The 18,139-nt window shown below is 42.5% G+C and overlaps 1 protein-coding gene across 2 annotated transcripts; it reads right to left on the bottom strand.

Moving 5' to 3' along the window:
- Nucleotides 1-680: 680 nt before the first annotated feature.
- BFSP1 (beaded filament structural protein 1) lies at nucleotides 681-16,402 on the bottom strand. 2 transcript variants are annotated; one of them, XM_015856544.3, is made up of 8 exons: nucleotides 15,847-16,402; nucleotides 11,064-11,124; nucleotides 7,416-7,511; nucleotides 6,704-6,796; nucleotides 5,921-6,028; nucleotides 4,794-5,014; nucleotides 3,099-3,184; nucleotides 681-2,033 (listed from the first exon to the last, which is right to left on the bottom strand). In XM_015856544.3, exons 1-8 carry the CDS (start codon nucleotides 16,215-16,217, stop codon nucleotides 1,096-1,098), a joined length of 1,974 nt encoding a protein of 657 aa, XP_015712030.2. In that variant the 5' UTR covers nucleotides 16,218-16,402; the 3' UTR covers nucleotides 681-1,095. The 2 variants fall into 2 exon arrangements, with proteins under 2 accessions (XP_015712030.2, XP_085398529.1); XM_085542403.1 differs by lacking the exon at nucleotides 3,099-3,184 and having other exon boundaries at nucleotides 15,847-16,382.
- Nucleotides 16,403-18,139: the final 1,737 nt, after the last annotated feature.

The following is an 18,139-nucleotide window of genomic DNA, read 5'->3' as shown; positions in this document are numbered from 1 at the left end:
TTTACTACACATGGCATCATTGTCATTATGAACAATAACTTCCTAGTGTTTTTTCTCTATTGTTTTCCTATATGTTTAAAGAAATATGAGAATCTATCCACTGTCTGCTGCCATAGTTGTGGCTGGCAGCTCAGAGAGCATTACAGAATTCAGGCCTTATTTTAGATAGTGCTCTACATTAGCAAATGCAAGTGACTGGGATGCAACAGGATCACATGGAAGCATCAAACTCTGCACAATGCTACAAGCCAAGGAAATAAGCAATGAGAAAAAAGAAACAAACAAAATGAGGAGTGTTTTGAATTGCCTGCAGTCTGCTCAAAAGCTTGTTTGCACTCAGAAATGCCTTGGGTATACAAGCAAAGGAAAAAATAACACCTTTAGAGTATTTTAGAAGGGTTTTCCCCTGCTTTATTTTGAAGAAACTTCAATTTTTGTTCTGAGTAGATGTGCAGTAAGAGCTTATTTCAAGAGCAGGGGGTTTGTTTTCATATCCCAAAAGAGTGCTCTTCCAAGCTAACCTCTGGTTGAAGGACAGCAAGCGGGAGAGATTTGGAATGGGTTAGAGAACTCAATTTCCCACTCCTCCTCTGGAAAGACTCCTGCACACCTATTGGTTAACTTTTAGCAGTACAGCCTGTTATTCAAAAGTAAAGGCAACACAAACCCACAGTGGGTACTTTCTGTAGAAGGAAAAGCTTTTATTAAATGAATCAGATGTCACATTAACATTTGCAGCTGTCTGGGAGATGGGGAATCCTGTGGCAGCTATAGGAGAAGTAGAGGAATATGCACTAGCAAATCTGCCCTGGATACTTTGGAAAGCCAGGCAGCTCTGTAATGATGATTGATTTCAACTTGTCCTTATTGTGAAAATAAGTTGCATAGGATCTGCCCATTACTCCTTGTCCTGGAGCAGTCTCACATTTGTTACAACAGAGGCGAGCCTACATCAGACAGAATTTTGCCATCAAAGTATCAATCTGTTCCATACCAAACAGCAAAAATCTCACTATTGTATCATTCTATCAGGAAAAAAAAAAATAAAAATTGCATCATTTAATAACTATGCCGGACAAGTTGACTGCTTGTCACTTAAGAGCCTTTGTCACCCGGTTTCTTCTTGCTTGTCTTCTCTATCATCGTCTCCACGATCATAGCTGTCTCTTCATATGTCTGAATTCTGTCATCAGAAAACTTCTCGATGGACTCCACCACCTCCACCTTCTCGTAGCTCACGGAGCCAGGCAAGCCTGCTTCCCGGAACAAGATGCCCTGTTTATCTTCTTGGTCACGCTCTGTCTCTTGAAGGACCCCTGGCTCAGCTGGGCTTATCAGACCCTGGGAAGGAACTGCCTCGGGCTCGGAGACATCTGGATACTTTGTGACTTGCTCAGTTTTCCCCCTTATTTTGCCCCATTCGAACAGGTCTTCTTTCTCCTCCTCTTTCAGTTTATCTTGGGTTTCAATCTCGTCCCTCCTTTCACAGACGTCCCTTTTCTCTTTTTCTGGTGGTTCAGTAGGTTCGGGCAGCTCCGGTATGGGCTCCACATCACTACCAATCGTTACCTTCCCATTGCTGGTAGAAACTGTGATTCCTCCCCCAGCTGGGATGGATGAGAAGCAAGGTTCTTCATAGCCTTCCTCCCCTGTTACCAGCACATAACGCCCTTTGGGGTGGGAATCAGCTTTAGCCTCTGGTCTCTTGTAAACTCTTATTTTCTCCCTCACAATGTTACACAATTTATCAAAGGCTTTACTTATCTGGGCTCCATCGGGTACGTCCTCAGGGACTGCTTCTTTTTCAACAAGTTCTAATTCCTCCTGTCCAGGTTCACATGTGACTGAACCTTCATGTCTAAATTCCAGCAGATCTTGGTCAAAAACTTCCACAGTTCTTTCATACATTTTTTCAGGTGAGAGCCCGTCAGTTATGTCTTTAGACATGATCTCCTTTTTCCTGGATAGTTTCTTTGTCAGCGCTTTTTGCCTGGGCTTTACACTGGCAATCTCTTGCATAGCCTGGGTGATATCTAGGGAAAATGAAAACAAAGCAAACAACAGACAATTCTGAACACAGCTGCTGCAAATGCTGGAGCCATCTCTCACTCTCACTGCCTCAGGTAGGGAGCTGAATGCAGCAGCAAACGTGAGCACACCTCCTACTCGTACATTACACAGCCTCTTCTTTTGCTGGGGACCCCTTGGCCAAGCAATCATTTCACATCTGAGAGAGTCACATCTATAACGTGAGGATATGGCCTCATGCCTCGTGGATCCTTTTCCATTATATTTCCAGCTATATTTCACAGAACAGTAAGAGAAACTACACCTGTACTCCTAAAACCAGCTTGTCTTTATTCTGAGGGGTGGTCTGCTGTCAATAAAACCCCAGTGACCTTGGATTTAAGCTGTAGTGAGTGATGTTGTATGTTAGGGCCTACACTATCTTGCTATGAACAACTTCTTGTAAAGGGTGTTCTCTCTATTTGTTCCTGGCCCTCATCACTAGGTTTACAAGCATCCTAATTCAAACAGGCAATCCTACAACAACATAGAAACACCTCATTTAGAAGCAACCATGTCAAGAACTGTGGAGACATGGCACTGAGGGATGTGGTTAGTGAGCATGGAGGGGATAGTCTGGGGTTGGACTTGGAGATCTTTGCAGTTTTTTTCAGCCTGAATGATTCTATGGCCCATAAACATGACCAAAAAGTGTTCTTTGCCAGTCTGAAGCACGAGCCACATCCTGATGCTATCCACACATGGTTGAAGTTTGGGACAGCAATTTGTAACAAGTCGGCAAAATAAAATCCAGCTCCTTCAGTAGTTTTATGTGTTCTTTGACTTGGTTCTATTGATTGGCCGAAGTAGTAAATTCCAAAAATAAGCAAAGAAATTAGTTGGCTTGGGGTTTTGGCCTTGGACAGCTTGTCTCAAAGCCAGCTAAGGAAAGCTGAAATTGCTGCATTCACTTAGCAAGCCTTGAGTCAGGCTGTCACAGCTGGTGTTTGTATGGAAGACAAATGGAAAAACGGCTTAAATTACAGTGATGCTGCTCATGACAGACACAGGAAGACATGCCACAGGTTTACCTCTTCCCCTCGAAGCTTGAGGCTGGACAGGTCTATAGATCTGCGTGAAGAGTGTGACTGGCGTTCCTGCTATAGCAGAGTTTAACCTGCCGGAGAAGACGCGCAATAGTCAGACCTCTCCCCCTCATTTCCACCACGAGCAAGTGAAATTGTGCAAAATTAAACATGGAGATTGAAGGAAGAATATATTTCCCTGTGGTGAGGAGTTATAAAGAGAGTGGTGAGAGCTACAGTGCCTCCATAGCAGCAGGAGCTGTGGGATGTGCACAGATAGTAAAGAACTGCAGCATCAGGTTGTAATTTATCACAACACCTTGAAGGGGAGGGAAGATTTGGATGGCAAACTGCCCATCTATGTCTACCCAAAGCTGTGCCTCTGCAAAAACCACTGTACTTCTGCCTCCAGCAGTGCTTGGGACAAAACAGGGGCCATGCCCCAGACCAAGGGGCAATATGATGCAAATGAGAAAGCAGACAGCCACACGTCAATAAGCACAATTTTGTTTTTCCTTTAGCATCTGGTATCCAAGATATGCTCATATACATTATTTAACCTCTATAGTATGAGAATAACTTTGTACCAAAGGAAAAAATAATGGTTGCAGAGGTATTACCTACATTCTCCTACAGCCAAACCTCTAGGAGGTCCCCATGCAGTTGGGATTTTTCTCTCTGAGGTAAATGAAATAGATGTGATTTTTTCAAAGAAGGAAGTACTGACAAATCTTTCCTGAACAGCACAGTCTCTCTGAACATTTTGGAGATTGTATTCATCAAATGACGTCATCACTTTGTAAAAGCTGGACAGTAAAGAGTATGAAATTTGGTAACGTTTAGACATTACCTACTAATGCCTGACTTCAGAGGAGCAAGAGGAAAACTGAGCAGTCTTTTTTGGAAAATATTTGTGGAGTTGAAAGCACTGGGGTTAAAAAACAAAAGAAGAAGAAAGAAAAAGGAAAGAAAAGAAAAATAACAACAAACAACAAGAGGGTTATATGTAAACTGTCACCACATCTGTGGCTTCACCAGTCTGCTCTGCCATAAATTGAGAGTATTTCTGTCTTTTGGGAGAATGTGTATACAATCTGAAGGGCATCTCTGTGCCTAGCCTAGGGCTGCAGCTCCATCTGCAGTCAGGAGTGATAGGGCCAAGACATAGGTTTCAGTGATTGACCCTACTGGATACCCCTCATCAGGACCCATGTTCAACATGGGGTGCTGAGTCAGCCACTGGAGAGGTGGATGGTTGACACTAGAGTTCCTTGGTAGACCTCAACACAGTCCAAAGCTTTGCACATTTCTTACACTGTTTCCCTTTTGACTACGAGCAGTTTTGCTGTGGAGGAGTGATTTGCTTTGCAGGAATTTTGCCCTGCCCATCTGGGGCCCTATGAGCCTGCCTAGAATGCTCCATCAAAGTTCACTGAACACAGGCAATGCAGAGGGAATTCAATTGGCTTCCATGTCCTTCTGACCTCTGTGCACTGAAAGGAGAAGCACAGAATGGCACTGACCCTTTCATTGGTAGGGACATTAGCTTGTTTTGCATCTGTGTAAACCGTCGTTGGAAAAATACCAATGAAAGGTGTAAATTGTCCATAGATCATATGCCCTTGGAAATACTACTCTTTCTTTTCAAATATGATAAGAGAGACCTCTGCCCTCCAGCAGAGTGCAGGAGCCCGGCCTTACCTGCTGTCCTCATTCTCAATGATTCTCTTGTAGCGCTCCAGCTCATTCTCCAGGGACTGCTGGTAGATCACCAGCTGGCGGCAGTCAGTCGTGTACTTCTCCAAGGTCCTCTCTGCTTCTTCTATCCCCTTCCTGAGGTTCTCAATCTGCTCGTTGTAAAGCTGAATTTCATCATCGTAACTCTCCTGGGTGTTTTTTATCGCTTGCTCCAGCATAGTTGTCTGGCAAAAAAAGTTGGTGAATAACAGAATCAGCTCTGAATTATTGGGTATCCCCATCTGGTAGGTATTTCAAAGGGGATAGAAGGCAAGACATGATCTGTTGAGCTGCATTGCTGACACATAGAGGTAAACAAAAGGTCTGTGTATTTTAAGTGCTAATCTCTGGAACACACACTAACCAGGAGGTGGCGATGAGGTCCTTCTAAAGCAAGGGATGAGATTTAATGCGAGCTGTTTCACCAGCTCTGTTCTGACTTTCATCAGATGTTTGGCTACTTATTATAGTTCATCTATCACTTGGGATTTTTTCCCTTTTGGAGCATATTTTATTAAAGAGATACATTCAAAAAAAATGTGATGGGGCTACAACTTGTTAACAGATTCTTTAATAACTGAATGATGTCTGCATTTTATAGGCAGGATTTCCAGAAACCTTTTAAAAGAATTAATTTAGGATCTAAGTCCCTTGGCACTGATTCAGCTATATATGTTCAGTGCTGAGAAGGTGGAATCCATGTAACATGGTTGTCATGTTCAGAAAATGAAAAGCAAATGACCTCAATGACAATTCAGCCATCAGATACAGCCTTCACTGTCACAATCAACCACGTCATCAATTTCCATACATAAAGTTATTTAACTCAATCACAAGGCCTGAGAATGAATCAATTAAGAAATTCTTTCTAAGCGAGATAGTCCTATCCAGTCCTATCTATCTACTAAGAAAACATTCCACTTCACAGAGGTAGATGTGCCATATGCAACTCTACATGACTGGTTTCTTTTCACTTCTGCTGCTCCATCTCTTTTCCCCTCTTTCCTCTCCTCTTTCATCTTTCAGTTTTTAACATGTGCCCATAGAATCCATAGTGTCATAGTTGTATTTATGTCTGACAATGGCAGTACCTCTGTCTGCAGCTTGTATTTTTGAGCCTGTAGCTGGCAGAGGACACTCTTGTATTCCTCCAGCTGGCTCTGCAGAACAGGGATCCTCCTTTCTGCTACGAGTTTTTCCTGGTTGGAAGAAAGCAACATGTGTGCAGGAACGCATGTTTCTATTAAACAGAAAGAAAAGTTACCACTGAAAATAAAACATAAACACACACAAAATGACAATAGATGAATGGAAAGTTGGATACTGAACCTCAAGAAAACCCTTGTGGCATGACAAAAAAGATAAAAGCTGCGATGCAGTAGTGCTGTAAAAGCAGAGCTTGTGCTGAAGGTAGACTGTTCGTGTCTTCTTCTAATAAATGTCCTTTGTGCAGCTACTCAGATTGGTGTGAATTCCCAAGTTTTCATCCTGTTTGAAGCTATTTATCTACTGTTATTCACATCAAGCTTTGTTACAACAAGATTTACCCTCTCTGAATATATGCATATATCCTGCCAGCTCCAACTCATACTGGGAGCACAACTACTTCCACCACATTTGAACTACCCATTTTTTGCAGCTAACACCTACACTGACATGCACCTGTCTAACACACTGACCTGTCGCTTGCTCACTTCAGTTTTCCAAAGCTACAATTAGGTCTTTTTCTAATATTCAAAATTCAGCATTTAATCACATTAGTTGCAGTATTCATCTAATGAGCTGAGGGATCTGGTATGCTTCAAGAATCAACATGGATTATTTTACACTTCTTGCAGACCCTGCAGCATGCATTTACCAACAACAACACCTACCTCAGATATGCCAGTAGTTATAGGGGACACGCGAGGGGTTGTCTGGATGATCTGCTGTAAAATGTTGACATAGGTCTGGATTTCCATGAGGTTCTGCAGTAAAGCAAAAAACATTTATCATAGCTGCCTATAATGCTCTACATGTCTGAGACTTACTCCTAGGTATTTATTTATTATTTCAAGACATGGAAGTCCAGATCATGTTAAGACTTTCCACTGCCCTCTCAAGGAGATAGGGGGTGCATGTATTAAAATTGGCAGCAACTTAATCATACAGCCATAGGATAATATCCACTGACTAACCAGAATGCTCTAGCCTAGAAAATCAGGATCCTCTCTTTCATGAACCCAGTGGCTTCCTAGCATGAAATGTAAAACTGCCTGATCAGCTTGTTGGTTTAAATGATAGAATCATGATAGAATATCCTCAGCTGGAAGGGACGCACATCATGGTAACAGGTCAAGGAATTCAAAATGTTGCTACTGCTCTAGATATTGGATTCTGAATAAGTCTCTGAACGCCCTCAGACACTTATTAATGGTCTTTGTCCCACACTGTTGCTGTTGTTATCACTGACTATATATAAATTACACACTAAAACACAAACTAAATTTCCTTTTATTGGCCACTGTAACACATCATGGAGAATGTTGAAGCTTCACACATATCTAGAAGAAAGCTCTAAGAAAGATGGCAAATCCAACAAGTTACCTTCTTATATCTGTCTTTTGTGGCATTAATGTCATCCTGCAGGAACTGGGACTCAATCTGCAGCTCCAGGTTGCACAGCAGTGCTTCATCTGCTTCCTACAATACAAAGAGAGACTTAGTACATAGAGAGTCAATACACAGGGCTGGAGTGACACTGATCTACCATGTGAATCGCTTCTCTGCTGTATGAAGAACGAAAGTCTACTGGGAGAAATAAGAATATTTTGAAAGCAATGAACAAAAAGCACTTTATACACCTTGTACTCCCATTGTACGCACTGCTTTTCTGCATAAATATAATTTATGGTACAATTTAGCACAGGCAGAGTCAAAATATGCTTACCACATGCTTTATGAATGCTGGGATCCGAGTAATAGGCAGAATGAAATACTGGTCAGTGACGCTAAAAGACTGCAATGGCACATGAATCTTAAACAGATGACATCAACAGAATAAGGCATTGATTTCTCTAGTGCTCCTGATAGGGCATCTTGAGTCATTTCTAATATCAGCAGTGAAAAGTTCCCTTGAAAACAAACGGACTAGTCCAAACTATTTCCACTTCTCCTTCCATTTTTTTTTTTCACATATGTATTGGCAGTAACTATACCAGTACTAATAAGAATGGCAATTACAAGGAAAATGATGGAAATACAGAAGGTATAAGGAAAAGGGAACTCACCAGAGCTGAGGTGATCCTCCCTGGCAAGCAATCTCCAAGAGATGCTGCCTCAGTGAGGGTCAGCCCTTAAATGAGGTCTCAGAGGAGGTGGAGTTAAACTCCACCCCTCCAGGGAGCACAGCTACATAACTTTCACCTGTGCTCTCACAGCTGACCCCACACTTGCCTCAGCTGATTAATCAGTGGTTCACACTGTGATCTCCCATACACACATATCACAAATATTTGTCATATTTGGAGCCATTTCTGGAACTAAAAATGACAGATGAGCAAGAATCAAAAAGTCAGTCTGCTTACTTTCTATTATTTATATGTTAAAGGCTCAAACTCATCCTTGGTGCTAGAGATAAGAACAGACCAACAAAGCTGAATTTCTCCATCACTGTTGCTCGTGATAGTCCCAAAGTTGAAAAACTTTGGGAAAACTATGCCATACTTCGTAGGACTTTGACTGCACAGTTCATTGGACTCATCTGTCTCAGTGAGCAGATCATGGGTTGAATATAAAATGCTAAACTCTATAGGCACAGCATGTGACTGGTAGAAGGGAATTATGCTTTTTTAACATGCAAAACATGCACTATTCCAAAAATGTGTGGATGCTGCTGTTTCATTATGCAGCCAAACCTCCCAGCGAGTTCTGCTGACGCACTGGGAGGCTGCCCATGGACACACTGCTCCAGAGCCATCTCTCTGCTTAGTGAGGCAGCAGCTCACCCAAACCAGCACATTCGCAGCCAGTCATCATGACTGCACCCTGCTTTTCTGCATCAGAAGCTGTCCCTTTGAGTAGAAGATCAGTGCAACAATGGTGACATTAGGAGGCTTTTGGGCAGCCAAAAAAGCCCCTCTGTCCTTAGGTAAGCACATATTTCTGTAGTAAGCAAAAGCAGTGTTCAGCTTTCCAAACATTCCTTCAAAGGGGAAAAATGCTTTTGATTTTTCTCCTTCTTTCAAACAGACTTGTTGCATTGACAATGCTAACCATTCTGCCTTCGGTGCTGATTCCAGAAAGTTGATCCAAGTGATAAAGAAGCATCACCAGAACCACTGCTGGCTGATTTCCAAAATGATCTCCTTCTATCTGAAAAGGCAAACACTAACTTCTGCTCATACACTTTTCTAGGCTACATCTTGGGTACTGTGCATACAATCAACCATGTTCTCCTCACTGTTTGGTGCCCCAGAGCAAAGACCTGCTGCAATGAAAGTGGCTGGGAGCAGCTTAGCTGTAGTCTGAGTTAAAACACGCCCTGCAGCACAAGGTCCCGTTGGCTGTGCCTGGAGCAGTCCATCCATCCTCTTTTCTTCAGCCACAAATCAGCTGAGAGGAGTAATGAAAATGGACACAGCAGCTCCAGCTATGCCTTACAAAATACTGACCTCCACCAATGTTTAAAAGCTCACAGGGTGCGTGAGAGCTCTGATATTACTTTGGGAAATAGCACTGATGCATGAGGTCTACATGAGGTTCTGGAGACAGAAAAGCTAAAACACGTTTTCCTAATATATATAAAGAACATGCCATTGTGACTGTGCTCACACGAAACATCTCCTCCCATTTGTCTTGGGGAAGAAAAAAATCCACCAGCTTTGTTTCTCACTACAGAAGATGAAAGATAAGCTGTGAGAAACAGAACTGAGGAAAGATACAGTACAACTTCCTTCACTCAGGTGAAAGCTATTAGAAAAGGAGAATGAATTGGGCTGTCCCACAGACCTGATCTGGAAACGTCCTAAACGTCCTAAATACGTTAGCAAACTTTTATATTTTCTTTCCAGATGGCTTTCCTTGCCATCTGGTTAGTTTAGCCATGTAAGCATTCCACTTAGACATTGTTCCCCTGTAATTCAATATCTTTATGTTTTATTCCCAATCATCCCAATCTGAAATACATCATTCCCAATCTGAAATCTTCCATCATGCAATTAAGAGCACATATTTTGAGCTACATATCTAGAAATAGGCACTAGGTGAGCTTTAGGAGGATTCTTAAACAACTATGATCCTTGGTTGAATAAACTCAACAAAATGAGACACCAGCATCATATTTAGCCCTATATTAAGGTAACTGTCTGTAAGCAGTAGGAAAGAACATAAATGCAAGAGCCAGACTAGAAAAGTTCTTTGCTAACACTTATCAAGAATGCAATTGTCATTAAGACCACAAAGCTAATTAAGACCTCAACAGAAGATGAGGGCTATAATCCTGGCTCTGCCTCAGTCTACTTCTCTTAACACCTTCTGGCTTTATCAACACTACATCTTTGCTTTGAAAATCCACGTGCATGCTGCTATGGTGCTTCTTTTCCTATTTCTAAAGCACAAGGAATAACTTTTAAAAGACATGTAACCTTAAATAAAAGGGAAACTTGGACAGAGTCTTCAGTGTTCAAGAGATGTTTGGTGAATTAGTTATATGACAACTATAATAAATCGTTGCACTGCTCATTAGATCGCTGCAGCATGATGACATCTGGGCATGGTGACTGTGGGCTCTGGACAACAGTACTGCCTTCTCCTTTTCCACAAACAGAACAAGATGTAGAGCCATACTGGAGGGGTGATGTCAATTTTTTCCTTGTCTACCTGTGCCCCAACCCACAAGGGAAAGGCTGGCTGGCTCTCACAACTTAAAAGCCAGCACAGAGCAAATATATCCACATATAAGCAGGGTGTACAATGAGATCTCTTGGGTAGAAGATACTTTAAAACTAGAAATGAAAAATTGCAATGAAAAGTTCCTTCTTTATTTCTTTCCCATTTTGCTGGGTCTTTACCCATACCTTCCTTCTGACCATGCTCATGTGGAACTTTCCATACTGCTGACACTGATGCTTTAAACAAATTCAGATGAAAAGTAGCTATGGAACCAGTAAGAATTCTCAAAGATACCTAAACTGTCAAAAAATTAAAGAGAAAAAATGATGAAAGACCTTTGCTTTTCCATTTTCCCAGGTTTACCTTATTCAGGCGTTCAAGGGTTTCTTTTAGTTTCTGTTGATATTCACGTTCATTTCGGTACCTGCAAATACAACAAAGGAAAAGAAGTTCAGTGGCCCGTCCTTCTACAAACTGTGTTTCTGACTGTACTATCACGAAGAATATATGCTTCACACTAATGCAAAATACAAACCTCAGGAAGTCCCAGAAGATATATTTATGCATTAGTATACTGCTGAATGTAATTCCAGAACTGACCAACTTCTTGTACCTTGCATATAAAGCAACAGGCAACAGAAAGGCACATACTTGAATCACAGAAAGCCCAAGAATTAGATTAATAGCAATAAAACTGTAATGAATTGGTATTGGGCTACAGTGACCACCTCTCATCACTGACTACTGCATGGGTATTTGCAATGCTGGCACATTAGCATTTCAAAGAGTCATTAGCATTAGCATTTAATTAGATTATACTTGATTTTCTGTTCTAACTGGTGTTGTCCAATAACCACTGAAATACAGAAACACAGAATAAAAGATGCAATTTTGAACACCGATAGCCTAAGAATAATGTTTTGTTAGAATACTTTGATGGATTAAGTTTGTGTCCTCTTCAGTATCAGTTGATACTTTAGTTCAGTCAAAATCATGTCAGTCTTAGAATGGGCTGCATTTAGCCAACAACTGTTGTTTACTTATAAAAATGCAATGTGTGCATAACGTGCATATTTCTGTACAGAATGAACAACAGATGTATAGTGTGCTTATTCATTGTCCCCTATTCATTGCTGGGGTTGGACTGAATGAGGATTGCTTTTAAGGGATTTTAATGTACTCCGTGAGCTCAGTGCAAAAGGGTGAAGGACCTCTTAGGAATGCTTCAGAGATCTCACAATGCAACACGCAAGCCTGTGTGCTGCTGAAATGTATATAAGTGTAGAGGCTAACAAGCTTCATGATCTTACACTCCCAACCTGATGTCCAAGTTCAAGTAATTAGCAGGAGATGCTTAAAGGAGGTCTGCATTTCTTAGATAGCTGCTAGTTGACCTCTCCTTGACCTAAAGAGCCATAAGATCCATTTGCTTCTTTAAATGAACAAAAAAAAAATCCTCCTCACCCAGTCAAATAGCTTTACAGATTTTAATCTTTTTGGACTCTTTAGAGAAAGCATTATTTTTTTCATAGAAAAAAATAGAGTGGAGGTGGCTGCCAGGGTCAAACACAGCAGAACAGAGCTGTAAATAATCCCATTAGCTCACCTTTCTGAGGTTAGTAGCTCCCTGCTGGGGTACTTACTGATATTGTCGAGGCCCTTGAGCCCTTGCGTAGACACAGGCTCCAGCCCTGTGTGACTGGTGGGTATGCAGGAGGGAAGCCTAACTGTGGGCTTCATTCTCTGCTGGAAAGCAATGCTGCAAACAACTTTTCCCATCTTCTGCTGCCAGGCTGAGACCGTTTTTGAAGGATAGGGTAGAGAAGGACCCTCTCATTCACACCTTGTCTCTGATGTAATGCAAGGACTGCCTTGTCTCCACAGAGAAAATATTCACAATGCATCCTAGTGAGGTTCAATGTCCAGATACTCAATTTGGTGTCAAGTCTGTGTCTTTAATGTATAGAGATACGGGAATGATGCCTCTCTGTTGAGCCCTACTGAGTTCCTCCAGCAATACAGGAAGCTTCACGCAAATCACAAGACAAGACAAAACTTTTCTACTAGGTACAAGTTTCCCTCAGGCATTTCATCAGCCTTTTCTCAACAGAAATAGCAGTCATTTGAGCACCAAAGAGAGTACAAACTGCAAAATGTCAGTCCTACGAGGATGACAGAGAGGCTAATAATGATTGTATTTCATGCCCTGAAGGCTGGGATGAGCCCTGTGTGGGCTCTGCTCCGCTGATTTGTGACCAGATTGGTATCCGCATTATTACAAAGCTGCTACCAAAGTGCAAGATATTGGCACTCTGAGGAGTGAGTGTAGACAGACATACCTCCTCATCTGCAGCTTCTGCAAGATAAAACTATGGCCAGAGTAGTGGCAGCAATGCAGAGACAACCCCCACTGACAAGGCTCCTGATAGCTCCATCATCAGCTTTGCAGGACCCAGATCTGGTGCTGTGTTACCTGCTTTCATTTCCTCTTGTCAGCATAGTTTCTCTTCTGCAGCCCCATTGGGCATCAGTCTGTCTGAGCATCACTGTGTAGATGGGAGAACTGAGTGCCTATTTCTGTGCCTTGTGACTTCCAGGAAATCACGTAACATGCAAAATCCACCGTATTAGTACTGAATGAATTTTAAACGATTGATTAGCAAGACTTAATTTCTGAAATTAATTAATCCTGCTCAGTCAAAAGTGCTAAAATCTGGGTTTCAGCTTCTTTCAAGATATCACACAGGGAGAAATACAGTCCTTTCCCACAAACAGATGTACTGCTGCTTTAATAACAATACTCTATAAAAATGAGCATAATTAGCCCTTTTATGAATCGCATCCAAACAGTTCTTCACTGTGCTTTTTTCTAACTTCCAGGGAACAACCTCTGCCCTGGCACAGACTGAATTATTCACATTGATGTGAAAAGCTATGGACGTGCCTACAGAGGGTATAAAAATAAATGTAAACCTAGGATATACTTTTCAGTGATTTGCACACCTCTAATTTTACAGTTGCAGTAATCCCAGGTCGCACTGTATTTATTATAAATCTATTTCCCTCTCTAAATCTATTTCTCTATTTCTAGAACTGGTTGCCCAAGGAGGTTGTGGATGCCCCATCCCTGGAGGCAATCAAGGCCAGGCTGGATGTGGCTCTGGGCAGCCTGGGCAGGTGGTTGAAACTGGATGATCAGTGTGGTCCTTTTCAACCCAGGCCATTCTGAGATTCTATAATATGATTCTATGACTACTCAGTACACAACTTCCACTTCTTGTTCAACTTCTTGCACAACTCTGCAGTGCAAGAGCACTTCTAGCTGCAAGAGTGTGGTGCAGCCCCAACACAGCACAGATGGTTATCACTCCATACTACTACATCACTACTACTCCATCACTACTACATACATAGAATAGCAGAAAGCAGAGGTGTCAGGATGGCTGCAACCTGGACCTAGGGTGAGCATACAGGGCGTGCATTGCTGGTGCACTGGCCTTCTTTTAAATCCAACCAACCTTATTTTTCAGACTCTGAAGAGCTTTTGCACCTGTTCTCCAGGCTAAATTCAATAGCTTCCAAAAGGGGAAAAACAAAGCCTATATTCACCAAGACAACAGAAGTTCAAAGCTGGTAGAAGACCACTGCAGTGGAAGGGCAGTAGCTGCTTTTCAACCGAACTGTCTTTGGTTATCCCACAGAGTTTCTTTTTTACTTCTGATTACTGCTGCTGAGCGAACATCCCAGGGCTGTGTGTTGAGACATCAACATCACTAATTGCCACTCTACCAGGTTCTAAACCTCATATTCTAAAAGCACAGTGCCTTCTATGAGACCTCCAAAGCCTTGATTTCTTCCCCACCCACTCACAGCCTATGCAAAACACCGCTAACTAAAAGCAAATGATGCTGTGTTGGATCCTGCTGATGAGGGAGCCATAAAAGTCCCTAATCCACAAACCATGCAGTTGGATTCAGGAATCTGTCAAAAGGTACTTCTGTCCATTTTGCACGTATTTTTAACTAATATGCAGCTGGCACCGAGTTTAGTCAAAATCTCATAGATACCGCTTAATTAAAACATACGAAAAAGTATCAAAGTTGACAGTTAAATTACACCATTGGCTCTTAGCTGAATGTCTTGCACACAGTTATTGGAATACAGAACTGCCTAATCTGGCACTCATTACTCATTGACTCACAGCCAGGGAGTCATGAATTTCTGACCACATCCTGCATTAAGCCTCAGTGCACCTGCATGGGTTGTTCTCTGTTGTCAGCCGAGAAACAGAGATGAGGGTTTGCAATTTATTTGTGCTGCAGCTCCCATGAGCGTTCTCTTCCCAACTGTGCAAAGAAAACTCAAACAAACACAAACAGTTGTATAAATTGAAGGGGAAAATACAACCAGTTTTATACTTACTAGTTCAGGGGAGAGGGAAAATCATAGAGCAACAGACTGAAAAATTATGTGATTTGGTTAAGGTCAGACCAAAGTCTGTGGTGGTGACAAGGGATGAAATCTCAAGTGACTCATATGTTTCTGCAGCAGCAAGACAGTGCTGCTCCGGCTGATTCAATTCCTCCCTTCTTAAAAATGTTTTTGTTGAGACCAGTGAGCACTGCCTGGGAGCAGCTGGGTTTCTATCAAGACTGTTTCTCGAACATACTTCGCTTGCCTTCTTCCTATACTTGTCAGTGAGAAGTGTTTCTCACCCAAAGTAGCTTACATGGTATTCCTCTCTCACCCTTCAGTGGAGAAGTGAAAAGTTTCACTTCAGCCTGTACACTGTTGCTAAATATTCCCTCCTCTTCCATCATCAGTCCTTGTATCAGCAACATTTACCAGGTCTTGTTGTAGAAGATATTAGGTAACAAGGCTAAAACTGGCTGCTGCTGAAGAGAAGGGACTGCATGTGTCTCAAGGCACTTGCATGCTTCAGCCCCTGATTCTCCTGCTCACATTTCAGGAGCCAGTGAAGTTAAAGAGAAATTAAGTTTGAGGAAAATTTTCTTACTGGTATTGATTAAGTAGCATGTGCCAGAAATATTGGGATGCAAGGGAAAAAAGGAAGGTAACTAGTCAAACCTGTTAGGACATAACTACAAAAGCAACACTACCTCCTCCCTCCCTTCTCCAGCCTTACTTGTTGCGGTACTCATCAAGCATGCGCTGGGCATCCTTCTCCTCCCTCTCCAGCTTGGCCCGGTCAGATGCCAGCTCCCGCATTCGTTGGCGGTTGAACTCAATCTGCCCAGCGAAGGCTTCATCCAAGCCCACCAGCTCATCCATGCGCTGGAAGGTCTCCAGCTGTTTGCGCAGGATGGTGTTGCGCTGCTCCAGCACGCGTGCCCGGTTGATGTAGCTGGCAAAGCGCTCGTTGAGTTCCTGCAGGTTCTCCAAGCCTTGGGCTTGGGCCAAGCTATCAAATTCAGGGGAGCCCCGCAGCTCATCATAGGCGTCTGAGCGCTCGTACTTCTCCTTACGAACCTCGCGGAGGAAGCTGCTCCTGTACATGGCTTCGGGGGGGCTGCGTGGTGCCGAGCTCCCCTCTTCTGTGCCTGCCTGTCTCTCCAGTTTGGATTTGATTTGTGTCTGGGGGGTTTGGGGAGGAAGAATTGACCATAATCACCCCCCAGAAGATTAGGACTTGTCTCCAGGGCTGTCTGTGGCACTAAAGGCATCATCTGCAGCAGTGAACTAAATAAATCCTAATGGCCCCGCCTTGGAGCTGCCCACCCAGGCGTCAGCAGTTCAGAAGAGCTTTCTTTTTGAGCGTTGCAATTGCATGGGCAGAATAAAAGATAGCAATGTCTAGCTTTTGCCTGGTGGATTATCCATGGACAACAAAATGAGCACTTTGCAGTTTCAGAGGCTGAGTTTAAAGCCTGTTCTGGCTATGTTGCAGGGAAGAGCTTTGTCCCTTGTTGTTGTCTCCAGGCACTGTGTACAGGCCTCTTGCTGAGCCAGGATTTTGGTCTGAGTGGATGGAACAGCTTGATTATTATTTTTTATTTGGCAGTTTTGCAGTTGTTTGCGATTACATTATGGTATATAAAATCAGCATGGCTCGTGCTCCAGCTACAAAATTTGGCCATTTGGTTCTCACCTCATAGTTCATCACATCAGCCTTGTCTGTGAATTATGTCTACCAAGCATGAGATGTATGAAAGCAGGAGGAGCACGGACATACTTTAAAGAGCTCTACTGGGAGTTCAGTGTCTTCAGGAGCAGCTAAGTGCCATGTCCCTTCATGGCATGGCGGACATCAAGTTACCTCATGGGAAATCACCATCCTTCCTTCAGTCCCTTTACCCCCTCAACAGTTAAGTCTCACATGCCACCATTCCCAGAGTTTCTCTTATAGAAATAGATGTACTTCCTGTAACTTTTTCTTTTGAAGTCATTACCTCTCCACATACAGTTTAATTTTTTTTATTCCTCCAGAAGCTCTCACACAGCCAAAAAGCTCAACACCAAGACAGTCTAATATTGTCATCTCTGTTAATAATTCATCTATGTTTAAGACACTCTTTTATTTTTTAATGGGCACATCTAGTAAGGATATTTAGATTGTATGTCTTGAAACCTTAATAGAGAGTGGCCTCACTGACAGCAGGTGCAGAAAGAAAGATGCTGGGTGCTCAGGTGATTCTGAAATTCAGCTTCTGTGTAATCAAATCTGTATCTAGAGGGGAAAAAAGCCCATTGAGGTTTTCTGCATCTTCCCTATTCTGCTTCAGATTATTTGGAAATGCAAATGGGGAAAGATCAAATGATCCTTCAGAAAATCCAAGTAGGGTTTGTGCATGCATCATTAAGCTCCATACACAGCATCTAAAATAGTTAAACAACAAAATAGATAGCTTTTAAAATATGTATATATATATTTGGGATCTTCATGTAGCACAGAAAGCAAAGCCTTCCATGCAGCACCAACATGTAAATATTTGCAGCTCTGTGGTGGGACAAGCCTGCCCAGCCAAACAATGCAGCAGCTGCTGATGTTTTTACAGAGTTAGTCTTCCAGAAGAGATCAGAAAGCAAATTCTGATGGAATGTGGGCACCGTATTTTCATAGCAAGAGATTTTTAAGCTTTAGAACCATAGAATTACTAAGGCTGGAAAAGATCCCTGAGGTCATCCCAGCCAATCGTCCACCTCCCACCAGCATCTCCTCACCAATCCTTGTCTCTTAGCACTAAATCATGTCCCATTGAGGGAACTATCCCACTCCTCCTGAGGCTAGAAGCAGTGCTGACTCTCTGAATAATAAACACAAAAATGTCACGTTCTGCTACAGGCTGCATTTCTCCAAGGGGAATTCCTAGCTCAGTAAAAGTCTCACCTTGGGATGTTTCTCTGCTGGCTTGCTGCAGGAGCTGCTTTACTGTGGGCCAAGCAAGTATGCCTGGCTCATGCTCTGTGCTCATGGCTTC

This window comes from Coturnix japonica, chromosome 3, assembly GCF_054131305.1.
Source record: "Coturnix japonica strain WE chromosome 3, WE-NBRP24, whole genome shotgun sequence".
Taxonomy (NCBI): Eukaryota; Metazoa; Chordata; class Aves; order Galliformes; family Phasianidae; genus Coturnix; species Coturnix japonica.
The sequence above is the reverse complement of the archived record's forward strand: the minus strand, read 5'-3'. Positions and strand labels throughout refer to the sequence as shown.

What these genes read in the sequence shown, in the direction of transcription:
- BFSP1 (XM_015856544.3), bottom strand. Translation starts at nt 16,217, where the DNA reads ATGTACAGGAGCAGCTTCCTCCGCGAGGTTCGTAAGGAGAAGTACGAG. An exon ending in CCCTTGAACGCCTGAATAAG is followed by an intron (nt 7,512 to 11,063) that starts GTAAACCTGGGA and finishes TTTGTATTGTAG; the next exon opens with GAAGCAGATGAAGCACTGCT. An exon ending in CAAAAGACAGATATAAGAAG is followed by an intron (nt 6,797 to 7,415) that starts GTAACTTGTTGG and finishes GCTTTACTGCAG; the next exon opens with AACCTCATGGAAATCCAGAC.